At 40.6% G+C, this 15207-nt stretch overlaps 3 protein-coding genes across 11 annotated transcripts in view; 2 read left to right on the top strand and 1 right to left on the bottom strand.

Annotated features, from left to right (window-relative positions):
* Positions 1–3903, top strand: part of trpm5 (transient receptor potential cation channel, subfamily M, member 5) — a 24291-nt gene extending 20388 nt beyond the window's left edge. For all 4 annotated transcript variants that reach the window (XM_058628720.1, XM_058628719.1, XM_058628723.1 and 1 more), the window contains exons 21-29: positions 926–1044; positions 1155–1287; positions 1406–1580; positions 1705–1873; positions 1959–2137; positions 2348–2480; positions 2690–2762; positions 3307–3397; positions 3502–3903. In XM_058628720.1, coding sequence (XP_058484703.1) covers positions 926–1044; positions 1155–1287; positions 1406–1580; positions 1705–1873; positions 1959–2137; positions 2348–2480; positions 2690–2762; positions 3307–3397; positions 3502–3647 — 1218 coding nt within the window. In that variant the 3' untranslated portion in view covers positions 3648–3903. The remainder of the gene's footprint in view (positions 1–925; positions 1045–1154; positions 1288–1405; positions 1581–1704; positions 1874–1958; positions 2138–2347; positions 2481–2689; positions 2763–3306; positions 3398–3501) is intronic.
* traf6 (TNF receptor-associated factor 6) lies at positions 3455–9241 on the bottom strand. 3 transcript variants are annotated; one of them, XM_058628728.1, is made up of 8 exons: positions 9123–9241; positions 7572–7894; positions 7203–7353; positions 6665–6823; positions 6458–6529; positions 6021–6098; positions 5596–5925; positions 3455–5355 (listed from the first exon to the last, which is right to left on the bottom strand). In XM_058628728.1, the coding sequence occupies exons 1-8, from the start codon at positions 9204–9206 to the stop codon at positions 4750–4752; spliced, it is 1803 nt and encodes a 600-aa protein (XP_058484711.1). In that variant the 5' UTR covers positions 9207–9241; the 3' UTR covers positions 3455–4749. The 3 variants fall into 3 exon arrangements, with proteins under 3 accessions (XP_058484711.1, XP_058484712.1, XP_058484713.1); XM_058628729.1 differs by having other exon boundaries at positions 9047–9130; XM_058628730.1 differs by lacking the exon at positions 9123–9241 and adding an exon at positions 8943–9033.
* Positions 9231–15207, top strand: part of ttc17 (tetratricopeptide repeat domain 17) — a 21446-nt gene continuing 15469 nt past the window's right edge. For all 4 annotated transcript variants that reach the window (XM_058628727.1, XM_058628726.1, XM_058628725.1 and 1 more), the window contains exons 1-6: positions 9231–9401; positions 10454–10543; positions 12737–12906; positions 13016–13127; positions 14105–14236; positions 15004–15113. In XM_058628727.1, coding sequence (XP_058484710.1) covers positions 9231–9401; positions 10454–10543; positions 12737–12906; positions 13016–13127; positions 14105–14236; positions 15004–15113 — 785 coding nt within the window. The remainder of the gene's footprint in view (positions 9402–10453; positions 10544–12736; positions 12907–13015; positions 13128–14104; positions 14237–15003; positions 15114–15207) is intronic.

Raw genomic sequence — 15207 nt, 5'->3', positions numbered from 1 at the left:
TTCAGCTGAAATCCTTAAATAAAAAAATAGATCGGAAGCATTATTCATCGTGGTAAGTACTGTATGTAGGTGTACTTTCATATCACATAGGTACAACATGTACAAGGCTTTGATGCCTCTGTCCTTATTGCAGTGTAGTAGCACACAAAAGCACAAAGGAGCTGACATTGCTTGCAGATTACAGGTTGGGGGCCACTTATAGTCTTCGGAGTAATGTGTGTTGCTTATATAAAACATCATCATTGAAAACCAAAGGGGTTCACCAGTCTCTGAACACACAGAGACCCTCTCACACTCAGCGCACTGAGCACTTCTGCAGGGTCTTTGTTGCCATCTTCAGTACAGAGTCACTATCTGTTGATAGCCAGCAATAACATGACAAACTCCATTAGTTAGTTAGTTAATGTAAGAGTTCATGAGCGATGCATAGCACAATAAACAAAGCGCTGTGTCTTGATGATGTTGCAGTTTCTGCAAGAAGAGCCTCAAACTTACACCTCAACTTTTCACTGGAGGGACAATGTGGGACACTGCAGGTGCTTCTAAAGCAGCAGAGTTGTGTACCTGCTAACTCCCGGGCCCTGCAGGTGTGTCTTAATAAGGCTCTGGTGTATGAGGATATTTTATCATGAGAATAATATTACTTAGTTGTATTGGAGAGGGAATAAAGACTCAGATCCAGTAGCTGGTAGCTTTTACAAAACCCATTAAACTCTAAGAATGATCTAGTCTGTAAATACACTTACACATTAAATGAAGCACACAATATTTGAAATGACTTGTTTTGTTTATAATGAGTCATACACAGCAGGGCAGTGTTTGAGTCAAGAGCATGAAGTACATCAGGGATGCAGTGTATATAAGCTACCTATTTATTATTTCTTGAAAAAGTTATACATGCCAGTGTCTCTCCATCTCATCACAGAGCTTCTTCACTGATGAAGAGATGAGCATCTTGAAGAAGTTCAAACTCTACCTCGAGGACAACTGGAACAAGTGTGACATAGTTGCCATCTTACTCTTTGTTGTTGGGGTTTCATGCAGGTAATGAAGTTTAAATGACACTGATGATTATCTGTTGTTATCATGGGATGGTATGATGAGAAATAGAGGTATTAATGAAAGGGTAATGTTGATATAATTTGATTTAACAGGATGGCCAATCACACCTATGAGGCTGGAAGGACAGTCCTGGCCATAGACTTCATGGTTTTCACTCTACGTTTGATCCACATCTTTGCCATTCATAAGCAGCTGGGACCTAAAATCATTATCGTGGAAAGAATGGTGAGCAAAACAAAACACTTTCCAGCAATCAAGCATGAAAGTGTGCTGTTATTGGTCAGTGCAGATTTCGTTTGGTACATGAGGAAGATGGAAACATAGTCTGTTCCCTTCTTTACAGATGAAGGACGTTTTCTTCTTCCTCTTTTTCCTGAGTGTATGGATGATCGCGTACGGCGTTGCCACTCAGGCGCTTCTCCACCCCAATGATCCCAGGATTGACTGGGTTTTCCGCAGAGCATTGTACCGTCCCTACCTGCACATTTTTGGCCAGATCCCTCTGGAGGAAATAGATGGTAAATTGCAGTGAATGCCTGTTTGAAGCAGCTTATAAGTGTTTGCCATGGCTATTCATAAATGATAGCCTTCTGTTGATCTGAAAGCTTTCTTCTGGCCTAATTTTCTTGTTCTGCCTTACAGCTGCTCGCATGCCTGAAATTAACTGCACCAATGACTCAGAGGAGATTATCTCTGGTCTACGGCCTCCATGTCCCAACGTCTACGCTAACTGGCTGGTCATTCTACTGCTGGTTATCTTCCTTCTTGTCACCAATGTCCTGCTGCTCAACCTGCTCATTGCCATGTTCAGGTGAGTTGATCTAGTGGAATCTTCTTTGTACAGTATACATCAAAAAACACACACTTTTAGTGGTTTGTTTTATCCCCGTTTACAGCTACACCTTCCAAGTAGTGCAGGGTAACACAGACATCTTCTGGAAGTTCCAGAGGTACAACCTCATTGTGGAATACCACAGCCGTCCAGCACTGGCTCCACCCTTCATCATCATCAGCCACCTCTCTCAGATCCTCTTCAGCCTGGTCAAACAGCCAGAGTCCAAGCAGGAGCATTTGGGTATAAATATGTTTATTTAATCATATTTTCATTTGGGAATATTCAGCCTTCCACCTGATAAACACATGAGCAATGTTTTTTTGTGGCTTGTCTGGCTAAATGGAATGCAGGAAATCATAATGTCATTACCCCTGTCCTTCAGTCCATGAACATTGGTTGTTTCATTGATTAGTTTTTGAATGAACCTCTTGTGTGTGCGTGTGTTACCAGAAAGGGAGTTGCCAGTAGGATTGGACCAGAGGTTGATAACATGGGAGACGGTGCAGAAGGAGAACTACCTGGCCAAACTGGAGCGCCAGCATTGGGAAAGCAGTGAGGAGAGACTCAAGAGTACCTCCTCAAAGTAAACGTCATTTTGCTATTTTAATAGCATGAGTCTATTACCATATACTCTGATTATGATAAGATAAAACATTTTTATTTAACACTTTCTGATCATGTACTATACAAATTTGCCATACACCAAAACAAAGCTTGTGTTAGAGCTCATTTGCCATCTAGTGGTAAAAAGGGGTTATTGCCAAACTAAATAAGATTATGTTTGTGACCAAGGGTTCAGAGCCTGCTCAGGATTGTAGGTGGGGTTAAGGACCAAGAGAAAAGACTGGCATCCATGGAGGCTCAGGTAAATATAAATATATATCATTTTAATGTATAACTTCACACAGAACTGCTAATTTGCACTAATTATTCACTGTTGTTTATTTGGTTTGTTTATCTGATTAGATGTTTGTTTTTTTGACTTCACACTCGACACTTCTAATATTTTCTACCTTCTTCTATAGCTTTCTATATCTTCTCTAACATATTTACATTACTATATTACATATGTATATTTTGTGTTTATCTCATGTTTTTCTGACTCACTCACACCAGTCCATGACAAATGATCATCCACTCTCACACTCACACCTACAGTCAAAAGTGTCCAGTTTGCCTAATCCCCAAATTTGACTGTGGGAGAAAACCCACGCACACACAGGGATCATATTTTTTCTATTTCTTATATATATATGAGATTAAACATCACAGTTGTTCTATCTATCTAAACTAGTACTTTTTGATAGATAACGTGGTGGCATTTTCCTGAGCTCGTTTCACATGAAAATCTCATTATGCATGGTTCAATGTATATGACCTTCAGTCATTTCTGGCTGACCTGTCTCTAGATCAGATATTGTGGAGAGGTATTGTCCTGGATGGCAGAATGCTTTGCTCAGAGCACGCTCAAATGTGGGAAAGAGGCTCCAAATGTTCCAAGTGAGTAAAAAAAAATCACAACATTTGAGACAAAAATACCAAAATACACCATAGCACTGCCATTACTATGAATTTACTAGTAACATGGTAACATTAAATTTCAGTTTCTCTAACAGGCTACAAGGCAAGCATTTCCAATGATGCATGTCAAAGTCAACCAGAGAAAGATGTTAAACAGGAAAGGGGAGAAGATGGAACAGGTCACCCAGGATATGGAGCAAACAAAAAGTTCCCTTATATTGATGAGTAAAAGTAATAACTGACAGCTAATTATAAATTAACATTTGTTTTGTTTTTTTGTATATTCCCCCGTACCATGAAGATATCATTAGGAAAAATGTGTTTCCTGTACCTGTTTCTTGGTGTGAATCAATGCTGCATATGTTTTTACAATACTGACTATTGTTGCAAATGCTTATTTTCTTTGTTTGGCTGTGCCTGTGATTTAAATATGTGAGATATTCAATAATGTGTGTGTGTGATTAAAATCAGTGTTTATGTGTGTATATCTTTCAGATGTGTACATGATTCAAAAGTATGTGTGTGGAATATTCAATCCATTAAGCCTATCTGCATGGTCTATGATAAGACACTGCAGTGGCTCAAATCACTGCATGGTGTCATATAAATACAATGCAAAAGCAAGCATATTATTTTGGAGCGAAACCAGTGACGCTGGATTTGAAAATTGTTCATTTGATGGATACATTCCATGTTTTTGAAATGAAATGAGAGCTGTTCTAGACTAAAATGTCTATTACTGTGATTCCAATTTTAGGGTGTAGGGTGGCACTTTTTCTTAAATTCTTGATTTTTTTTTCAGTATAATTAAGTAAAAGATTGTTTTTGGACATATGCAAATTATGTTTCTTACAGTTCCAACTGTATCTCAGAGCTTAGTTTTCCTCATACCAACATGCAGTACATCCTTGTCTTGATCTGCTTGTGCTCCATGGTGCCACTCAAAGTCAAAAAGTCCACAGAATACATACAATTTAGTAATGTTTCCGATAACCACAAGAAGAGAGGGAAGTCTGTAATCTGCATAGACTGGTCATCTTGAGCTGATTAAACATGAACTGCTTCCACAATTTGTATTATGTGGGTGATGACATACAGACTGTAAAATTAATTGAGAGTATTTACTGGTTTTATCAATTAAAATAAACTTCAAATAAATACTAGCATATTTGCTGTTTACAAATTTTAAATGATTGACAACATAAACTCTTCTCATCCTTCTATCCACAAATAAAATGCACTGAGCAGTATTGGAACATTGGAATATGTATTGTAACCCCCAAGTACACACATTTCAGTGTAATGATGATCCAGTAGGTACGTGTTTGACTTCAGTCTCTTGAAACTGATGCCTCTGGTCCTCTTGGCTGCACAGATGGTCCCTCACGTTGAAGCATATTGTCAAAACGTGGTGTCACATCACAGCGGATAAGAAGGGTGTCATCTTTGACAAAGGCCCTCTGATTCAGCTGATGCAGGTGCAAAAAGGTAACATAGCCAAATCCTTTGGGGTTGCGCTGGTTGGTGGGCTTCTGAAAGGCTTGCAGATCTGGTTTTGTTTCCATCACCTCCATGTGATGCTGACCCTCTGGACCCTGGTCTAGAATGGCAAGCCTGATGACGCCTTGAAAAGGCCACGTCAGCTGCCCATCAAAAGACCCTTGCATGGTGTGGACGAAGAGGGAGATGAAGTTGGAACAACGCAGGGCGTTGGGGGCCTGCAGGTGTAAACGCAAGCAAAGCTTGTAACCTGGAGAGCCTGTGTAGAAGCCGGGACTGTGCTCCACCACCGGCAGTCCTGCTTCTTGTTTCTTCAGGAGGGCAGAGAAACCTTTGAGGCGCCAGACGAAGATACCCTGACACTGCTGGGCCTCCAGCTCCTTCACGGTTTCCTCCAGCATCAACACCCTACGCCTGAGTTCTGCAAGCTGGCCTGCCTGAATAAGAGATGGGACAACAGTTTTGAAGATCAGAAGATTAAAGAAGATTGTTACCAGATCTAAAACTTCTCTAACTGATACAGCCATCAAACTGCCAATAAAGACTGACTACTGTGAGAAGGAGGCAAAATATTGAAGGTCAATGATGTGTGAAGCAGTGTGCCTGAGCTAATGAAGAGAATCAAGACAATGAAAACTTTTCACAAACAAATGTGATTGCAATCAGACATCTCATACCTGCGTTTCCTTTAAGATTATGAGTTCTCGAATCTGGTGGTCCTGCTTAACCAATCGTCCATCCATCTCTCTGAGTTGCTGAATCTCTTCACTAGGCTGAGCACAGCTGCTGCCGCTGCTATTGCTGCAGCCTGCAGCTACTCTGGGCCCACTAGCGGGTAATACTGATGCTGCGGCCCCTTGATCCTCAGAGATAACAGAGGGTCCATGAGCCCTTAGGGATTTGGGTGTGGTGCCATTTAGACTAAGGCCACGCAGGAACTCTGCCATGTACCACATATGCATCTGTGTGAACTCCTGCATGTGCTGAGCCAGGTCATGGCGCTGCATCTGGAGAAGCAAACAAGTTTTCTTTGTGACATCTGGTCTAAGAGGTGTGAAAACGGAGATTTGTAACACAGAAAACACTGAATTAGATCACCTACCTTTTCCTTACATCCAAAGGTGCTAAAGTTACAGGCTATGGGTGCTTTTGGGCAATCTGTATCACAATGAGATTCTATCTGCAAACAAAACACCATCACCTTAGTTTAGTTTGAGTTTTTTCATTCAAATCAGGCTTTTGAAATGCAATAGAAGAGGCCGGTTATTCATGGGAACACTCTTGGGAAGAACAGATTTCCTACAAAATTATTCATACAAAGAACTATTTAAACATCACTGTGTGCACTTGGTATTGTAGAATTGTTTGGTGCCCACATCACTACTAACATGCACTAATAGTTCCCCATAGTTTAAACAAAAGAGAAGTTCTTGTCAAGAGACATTAACTTGCAAATGGTTAACGCCCAGCTATGTTTCCCCTCATAAAAATTCTGATTGACCAGAGACCATCTTTCATGTCACACTCTGCAGCACTCACCTGGTCTCTGATGAGATCCATCTCACAGTACTGGCACTTCACATTAGCAAAAGGACACTGCTGCTCATGAAGCTGGAGGAGCAACCACAAACAGATTGTAAGGAAACTAATCATCATACATTCATAAAAAATACAGCTTAGTAATTATCCTATGAGAACTATCCCAGACAAATGCAAGGGGCAATAGCATAAGTGAGTGGACTGTACCTCTCTATCCTGATAAACAAAAGGTGCTACACAATCTGGACATAACACAAGCCTCCTAAGGCACTCAAGAGTCGTGTGCTCCTCTAGGTGGCTCTTCCTCACAGACTGCTGGCACTGTTGGCAAGGTGCAGTGGCAAACTGACACTGAGCCAGATGTTTCTGCAAGAAAAACAATACATTGAAACATGAATTTGATTCTGTAGTAGGCCAGCATCAGCTCGCATAATATATACATGTAGAACATTTTAATTCTCTGCACCAAAGAAGCATGTAGTTCTTTACCTAACAGTCATCCCATGTGTTTACACAGCAGAATAAAGACACAGCTTGTCAGTAACCAAATCTCCCTATCACTGTCATCCTCATAAAAAAAATTCAAATTCAATATGGAGTAATTATTCATGGTCTACACATTCTAATATCAAATTCAATAGGATGATCCCAGTGTGCTAAATATAATATCTAATATCTGTGTGACCCAGAGTCCCTTTAAAATCTTTTTCCATCTTCTTGGTTGAGCTGTTTTCAAAATTCTCACCTCTAAATGTCGTAGCTCCATTTTTTCAAGGCAACCAGAGTTTGGGCAGCAAACAGTTAATGACAGAATTTCCCGTTTGGCAAAGTTATCAGGAAACAGCTGATCTTCTGAAAGAATTTCGTTGTCCACAGGACATCTTTGTCCTGCATCTCTGTTTTGCAAAAACAGCCATTATGGTGAGCAATTAGATGTTTAACATCTGCACATTGACATATACTTGACATATAAACTACTGCCAGGATATTTCTTGCTAAATTAATACTCAGAAATTTGACAGACAACTATATTTCTAATCAAGGTTTAAATTCAAATGCATCATAAATCACAGTCAGTGTTCAATGAAATTTGGAGAGTTCCACAATAGCATACCGAATAGACTGCTCAATGCAGTTCTTGCAAAAACGATGACCGCAGGGTGTTTGAACGGCATTCCTCAAAGCCATGAGACAGATAGGGCACTCATATTTACTCTCCAGGGGTGGGTCAAACTCCACATCATAGCCCTGGAGGGGGGCAGCAGCCTGAAGACTACTGGAGGTGCTCATGATAAAGGTGCCGGGGCTCTCTGGTGGGCTGAGAATGGATTCTCTCTCCTTTTCCAGCATTGCCAAAGCACAACTAGACAGCTCTTCAACAGCTCCTTCAAAACTGTCTTCCTCCACACTCCTCTTATTGTTTTCAAAGGAAGCCATCTGTGGAGATTGGGACAAAAACTGGCTTTTATTTCTATAGTTTATCGAGGGCCAAGATTTGTAACAACCCATATCTACATAGTCCTAAAGCTCTCTTAAATACAAAAAATACCCACAAAATGTCTTGACTTTTGCGATCAATAATGCAAAAATGAAAGTAATCAGACATATACATATATATTTGGATGAGAGGTGAAACGATTTCAAACTCAAACAAGTCTTGTTGCCCACACACTATAGAAGATGACTATGACCGGACATTAACAAATTTAGTTCTACGATGCTATTGTCATTTTTAATGGCCTCACTCATGCCCAACAATCAAACCATTCTATGTGTTTTCTGCCTGTGAGATGAAGTTATGTGAGGTGAAGTTTTGTTTGTCATGTGAGCTCAGTAAAGCAAATATCTTTCGACTAAATGACAATATTAAATTTATGACTATTCTATAATAAAAAACAGATGCAATCGTTTCCATTTCACAGTCCTACTAGCACTGATGTCATGACTAATTAAATGTGTAAATATTGATCTTAAATTTAGAAATGTTTTTGTCAGACCCTCCTATCAGGATTTAGGAATAACTCATTTTAATTATTGAAAACGATCAATTATCTGGGCCTGAGTCATTAGCAGATAAGGTATCCGTAATATGACACAGACACACATGTACGTATGGCTGGAGACCACAAAGTTCTCGATCCTTAAATATAAGTTGAATAATCTTTTCCTGGTCATGCCTAACTCTGTATATGAAGAAACAAATGATTCGTTTGTAGTTTAACACCAACAAAAATAACGTAGTACACATTTAACTCGAAATATGCAGGTTTACACGTAAAAAACACCTCTATGATTCACAAATATTAGTTCAAGTAAAATACGTAACAATTGACAACACTGTTAGATCTCTATTTGTTAATAAAAGACGGTGATAAATAACAGCGTTCGAATCAGTGGTGTCATTTTAATGGAACAGTCATGCCCCTGGATGCGGAACTGCAACTTCGATACTGGCTAAGCTCAGAGGTAAAATAAATATACTGACCAAAGAAGCAGACAAAAATATGCGTCCTTGTCATTGTTAAGTACAGTTTATGTTCGGTAACAAGTATATCTTTGTAGTATATAAACTCTACTCTGTATACACACCTTGGAAGTAAAAACTTCAGACTTTTCGTTTTCACCGAATTTCCTGTTTTTTTTTCTTTCCCCAAACGTCACCTACGTTTTTCGTGTCTTCTTTTTTGTCAGGTGGGGTCGTGACAGCGCCGCCGCCTGACCGGAGGCTGGTCCTGCACTTTACTGCCATACAGAGCAAAAAGAAGACAGAAAGATGGCGGTCCTCAGGAAAATCTGTCCTGAGTCTTTGCCCTGCTGTGTCAGCTGGTCACGGAAATCATCATTTCAGGGGAAGCTCTTTATCCTCCTCTGCGTACTTATAGTGGATTCTGGAGGAGCGACGACTCACTGGGTTGTCACAGAAGATGGAAAGATTCAACAACAAGTAATGCCAGTTCGCTAGCTCGTTGCCTTGCTAACGCTTACGATAGGTGGCTAGCTTGTGTGGCTAACTGTGTTTTATCGAGTGCCCGTGCCGTTTTGTTACGCGATAGTAACCATTGAAATTCGTTATTTAAATGGAAATTTGAAATCGACAAGACTCGTTTATTGGTGTCGTCAACGTCACACAGGAAGATAAATCCGGTTTGTGTCACTAAGTCAACAGCCATCCTATAAATGACGATATCGAGAGTTGTTTGAGGTCAAGATGACCAACAGATAATTTCAGCCTTGAGCCAAGTCTGTGTCCGCGACGTAAGTCGATTTTAAATAAGCCAGGCTTTACGTCAAGGTTTGTCACCTGTCAACTGCCAGAAAGCACCGCAATAATGATAATGTCACAGACACTCGAAGACCTGAGAAGCTGAGTTGGAATATTTGGCATCCAGCCTCTTTGGGATACACATTTAACCTGAATAAATGAGTCGCGACCCGTGTTTTTTGCACCGATCATATTTAGTTTACGAAATAGTACGGTATGACATAATGTCCTTACGCCTAGGCTGGGCGTCACAGCTCAAAGTTCATATCCCGGTAGTTTTAGGAGAGGTAATATACGATATTTATCAAAGAGTCTGTGACACTCCACTCACTATCTGGCTGAACAGCTGAGGCGACAGTTTAATGCTTCTATCTCCGATTGTTATGTATTCTATTCGAATTAAAATGTACCACATACATAAAACAAATCTTGAAATTGGTGACATAGTTATTCACGTTCAGATTATAATACTCAATAACACTTTTTTATCTATAGGGTGAATATTGAACTAAACATTGTCTTCTATTAATTGTATCACAAATGAAACCACAGGTGCAATATCTAGCAGAAAAATTAGCTGCACATCTTTCTTTCCCTCCTCCCCCCAGTCTCAGTTTTTTAAATTCAAAGCTGCAGTAACGGATGTGAAATTATTCAAATGCAATTTAAATTCTTGATGAATGAGTTTCATACTCATATGCATGTTAGTCCTTAATGCACCATCTGTGTTCCAGGTTGACTCCCCTTTGAACCTGAAGCATCCACATGATGTTGTGATCTTCATGAGGCAAGAGACTCGCGTTAACTACCTCAAGAAGTTGGAGGTTTGTGGGTTTCACTTCTTTTTTATTTTTCAATTAACAAAGAAGGTTGTCTCTATACATGTCTTGTCAGCAGTGTTAGTCTCACCCACTTCAGATTTGTTGGCAGGATTGTAACAATATCAAACTCTAGTGATATCAATAACACCTAGGTAACAAGTCCATTGTACAACATTTACTGCCTGTTACAACTTTAGGAGATTGTCTGGTGGTTACAACAGGGCAGGGAAGGCTGAAGTAGAGACTTTTGCCCAAGATGTGGTCAAAAGCCACGAAGAAAGATGGAAAAGATTTGGTGGTGTCCAAAGACATCAGGATGCAGAAAAAATACTTAAGGTCAGAGCTGTGATCCAGTAGCAGCAAGCAAGGTGGACACATTGGGAAGCAGTCAACAACAGGGCCATATCCTGGGCCAACGTGGAAGATCCCACAGGCAAGACTGAGCTTCCTACTCAGGTGAGGCCCACATACGACACCATCCCAGGCCCACAGATATTACATGTCGGGTATAGCTCAGAAACCAAGTCTCTGTAAGGCCCAGAAGCCCAATCTTCACCACATTCTCACTGGCTGCAAGTCAGCTTTGACCCTGGGTTGGTACAGGTGGAGCCACAATCAAGTGCTCCGAAAACTGCTGAGGACCGTTGGCTTGAGGCCAACAGAGCCAACCCAGCATCCTCCAAACTTCAGATATTTTTATTCAGACAAGGAGCTGAAGTGAAAACCCCCATCCAGAGAGCAGTTCATTCTAAAACCCAGATGTGAGTGGCAGACGAGGGTCAAACTTCATCAGCAGTTGAAGTTTGCGCCTGAAATAACTTTCTTACTGCCAAATATCTTCCTGTGGTCCAATCCTGCTAAGACATTAGTCATGGCAGAACTCCTTGTGCTGTGGGACGAAATGGTGGAGGCAGCTTTTGAGAGGAAATAGAACTATGACCACGTTGCAGCACGTACAGAAGCATGGTGGAAGGCATGCACCTGCCCTGTTGAAGTCAAATTCAGAGGTTGTGTTGAAAAATCTATCCAGCAGTTATTATAATCCCTCGGAGTCAGGTGGTCCAAACAGAAGAAGGCAACTTGTGTAGAAAACAAAGAAGGGAGCCTCTATGTGTGGCTCAGAAGGTGAGACACCAACTGAGGGTCCTAAGGATCTTACAGCCAGCTGCTGTGAGCTGCTCCTACCACTGCTCCACCACCCAGAGATGCTCTGGAATTAAAGGGCTGAAAATCTGTGAGGGGTGGCTCCCAGCTGATTTCACCATGGCTGGTCCTCTGGCACTGTTGGAGGTGCAACAGACTGAAATGCTTAGCAGGCAAAAAAACCTGTGCAATATATTGTAATACTTGCAATATTTAAAAAGACAATTAAAGACCTAGAAACGTTTTTCTATTGCACAATATATAATTTAAACTCCAGTGGTTTTATTTTTCATATGAGATAGCAAGAAAAACATCATCAGTCCCTGCAACGATCTACCTCTGGTGTTTATTTTTCTCCTAATACTGTGACACAGGGAAACCTAAATGCTTTCACACAATTTCAAAATCTTTCTCCTACAACCACGCTAGAGTTCTCAACGGGTCGGGCTGGGTTTGGGGAAAAAATGGCCATCACCGATTTCCACAAAGTCGCAACATACCTGTGGCCGAAATTCAACCAGTTGTGGATGCTGCCCGCTGACCAAAGTGCAAATGTACAACAGTATGTGACACAGCACCCGCTCCCTCTGCAAAGAAAACACCACGCTTTGATCAATTGGAAAATGTATTCGGAGAGAGGGGGGGGGTTTGGGTGAACAATTCACTGGTGTGGCTGCGTCAGGTTCAGACTTAAAGACCCGCGGGCCGGGTTGTAATTTTAAGGCCTGTTGAGAACTCTAAACTATGCTCTGTTCTCATTGGCCAACACTAAAGCAAACTGCATAAAGAGTGATGGGCATAAATGGGATTATGGTCTGTGTAGGTCTCCCTCTGCTCTGCTCCACTGCAGCTGAAACAAAACTACATTTTCTTCCCTGGATACATCACAGGTCCACAACGGTATCGAGTCACTTTAGTTATTGCGATATTGTGAACTTGACAATACTGTTTCATCCATATTTGTTAGTCATACATACTCTGTCAAATGCCTTTTTCCTTGGTTGCTTGCTAACCCTAACCCTTGGTTGCTTGTTCTCTGTTTGTGATAAACAGAAGCAGCTAGTGGCACAGAAAATTCACATTGAGGAGAATGAGGACAGAGACACAGGGCTAGAGCAGAGACACTACAAAGAAGATGCAGACTGCATCATGGCTAAGGTTCCTCTGGGAGACCTGGACCTGTATGATGGCACTTTTATCTCATTGGAAGGCAAGGACATCAGGTAAGTTTCCTCATTTAAACACATCATTACCAACATTGTTATACTTGGCTCCATAGTGTTTCTGTAAAGTGGATGGGGCACTATTTTGAATTTTTTTTCCCCCCTTTAGCCCTGAAGACTATGTGGATTCCCAGTCAGCTCTGCCTCCAGATCTAGAAAAGCCTGAATGTTCAAAAGTTTTTGAACTACCTTATAGTATCCATGCTTTTCAGCATCTCAGGGTGAGTGGATGATAAACTTTTCAAATATAATAGAGCACAATTTACTAACTAATTTAAGCATCACACGGTTAACATTTTAGTTTGAATTAACATGCCAACTTAAGCTTGCACCAGCAATGTTGATCCAGTATTTTTAAATTCACCGTCCTGTCTATAAGCATACTAATATGCACACTCAGCTGATGTACTTTTGGCCACAACACATCGTCTAGTGTAATACTAGAAAATTGGAGAAACATAGAAGATACAAATATAATACATAACAAATGATGGGCTCACAATTAAGTACTCTCCTGTCAGATATGGGATGAATATCAAGAATGATTTTGAAGTGTTTTGCTGCAAGGACTTGATATCAGGTGTAATCTAAAGGCTGATAATGGTGGCAACTGCGCGTCAATAAATCAGCTGTTTCAAATGTCATAGTTTGTAACAGCTCAGAACATAGCTATAGATTCTTTTTTCACTAGTGCTTACAGATGTTTGTTAAGCTAAGCATGGGTCATGTATGCTGTTAGCACAGATTCATTTCACATCAGTTGTATTCATTGGTGTGATCTGGTTTCTTTCACTGTGTTGGAGGTATTGAACTTGATGACATTGTCCTCCTTTAAGTGATTACAATCATCTAACGGACAAAGAGGGTAGAATATTGGACCCTTTGTTCACAGTGTGAAGCCTAGGCTAATAGAACCAGTTGTTGTTGCTTCTGGAGTTATGGTAGTCTCTGTTATCAGTTTTTCTTAATTCTTTCAAGTCCACTAACATTTTTTAAGTGAGGCTTTTGGGTAAGGGTTCAAGTGCAGTGATATTTTTATTGTCAGACACCAATTAATGAATTTGATATTTTTCTTTGCTGATAAATACACATTTAAAAATGTCATTACCCTGCCCTCAGGTCATTCCTCAATATGAAGATATAGCATTAGTTTTTTCAAAATTCCAAGTAATTGGTTCTTATCATTTGTTTACTTCAGGGTGTGCAGGAGCGTGGGAATCTGACCTCCCCACTTCTTTCCAAGGAGGATCCCATTTTTAGTGCACTGTCTCATAAGCTGGGCCACACTGTCGATGAGGTGGGCCACCGCATCCATCACGGTTTACTGAGGGTAAGCTCTGCCAGTCAGATTCTCCTTTGTTAATCAGGTATGATCTTTGGTCATGTTCCTTCAAAAACTTCAGCCTCACCTGCCACCTTTTTGCTTCAGAGAGAGAGAGAGAGAGTGATAGAATGTTTCCTTCACCTGATATATTTATACACAGGTAGTTGTAGCCTCCTCTTTCTCCACATACAGCTGCTAAAATAGTTTTACAAATATAATATTTAGGTTTTTCATGTATTCAGATTCAACCTAGATGCTAAAACTACTGTGAAATGTATCAGTTTTGTCATATTGCTAGTACATCAATATCATGAACAGCTCTTTTTTGTCTCTCTTTTTCTATTTTTACTTGGAACCCTGTGCATCATGTGTGGAAAAACAGGCGAGACTCCTTAGCTCAAAAATAGACATGCATCTCCCCCATGCAGTGTGAACATGCTCATTTGTTAACATGGGCATTGAAATGAAAACGCAGCTGTGACGCATCCAGAGTGATCCAGGCTTTAGACAGACAGATGAGATGTGTGCAGAGTAAAACAAATGTTTTGCTCCGAAACCAACATAATAAATATCCGTTTATGTTTCTGTGTTTCTGCTCAATATGTGTTTGTTTGTGTGTGTACATCTGTCCTCTTTGTAATCATCATCAATAAAATTGTGCTTTTAAAAGATTTATTTAGAAAATCATCCGGTGACCCCAGCTATGAGTGTGACTGAAAGCCATTCAGCAACATTAGAAAAAGCTCATGTGTTTATGTCTTCTTGATTTCCAGAATTCATCGTCATGGGTGCTGTACAACATGGCGGCATTTTATTGGCGTATAAAGAATGAGCCTCAGAAGGCTGTGGACTGTGTGGTGCGTGCTCTGCATTTCTCCCCAAGGTACTGTTACACTGGTCACAAACAAACTGCCCTCGTATACTGTAATATACTGCATGCGGCTGCTCACAGATGTCCACATTCTCATGCTGCATTT

The sequence above is a fragment of the Solea solea genome, chromosome 5 (assembly GCF_958295425.1).
Source record: "Solea solea chromosome 5, fSolSol10.1, whole genome shotgun sequence".
Lineage (NCBI taxonomy): Eukaryota > Metazoa > Chordata > Actinopteri > Pleuronectiformes > Soleidae > Solea > Solea solea.
This window is presented reverse-complemented; position numbering and strand designations above follow the sequence as displayed.

Coding starts and splice junctions, on each gene's coding strand:
- traf6 (XM_058628728.1), bottom strand. CDS start 9,206: ATGGCAGTAAAGTGCAGGACCAGCCTCCGGTCAGGCGGCGGCGCTGTC. Junction 7,354..7,571: donor TGCATTGAGCAGTCTATTCG/GTATGCTATTGT, acceptor TTTGCAAAACAG/AGATGCAGGACAAAGATGTC. Junction 5,926..6,020: donor CCTTTGGATGTAAGGAAAAG/GTAGGTGATCTA, acceptor TTGCTTCTCCAG/ATGCAGCGCCATGACCTGGC.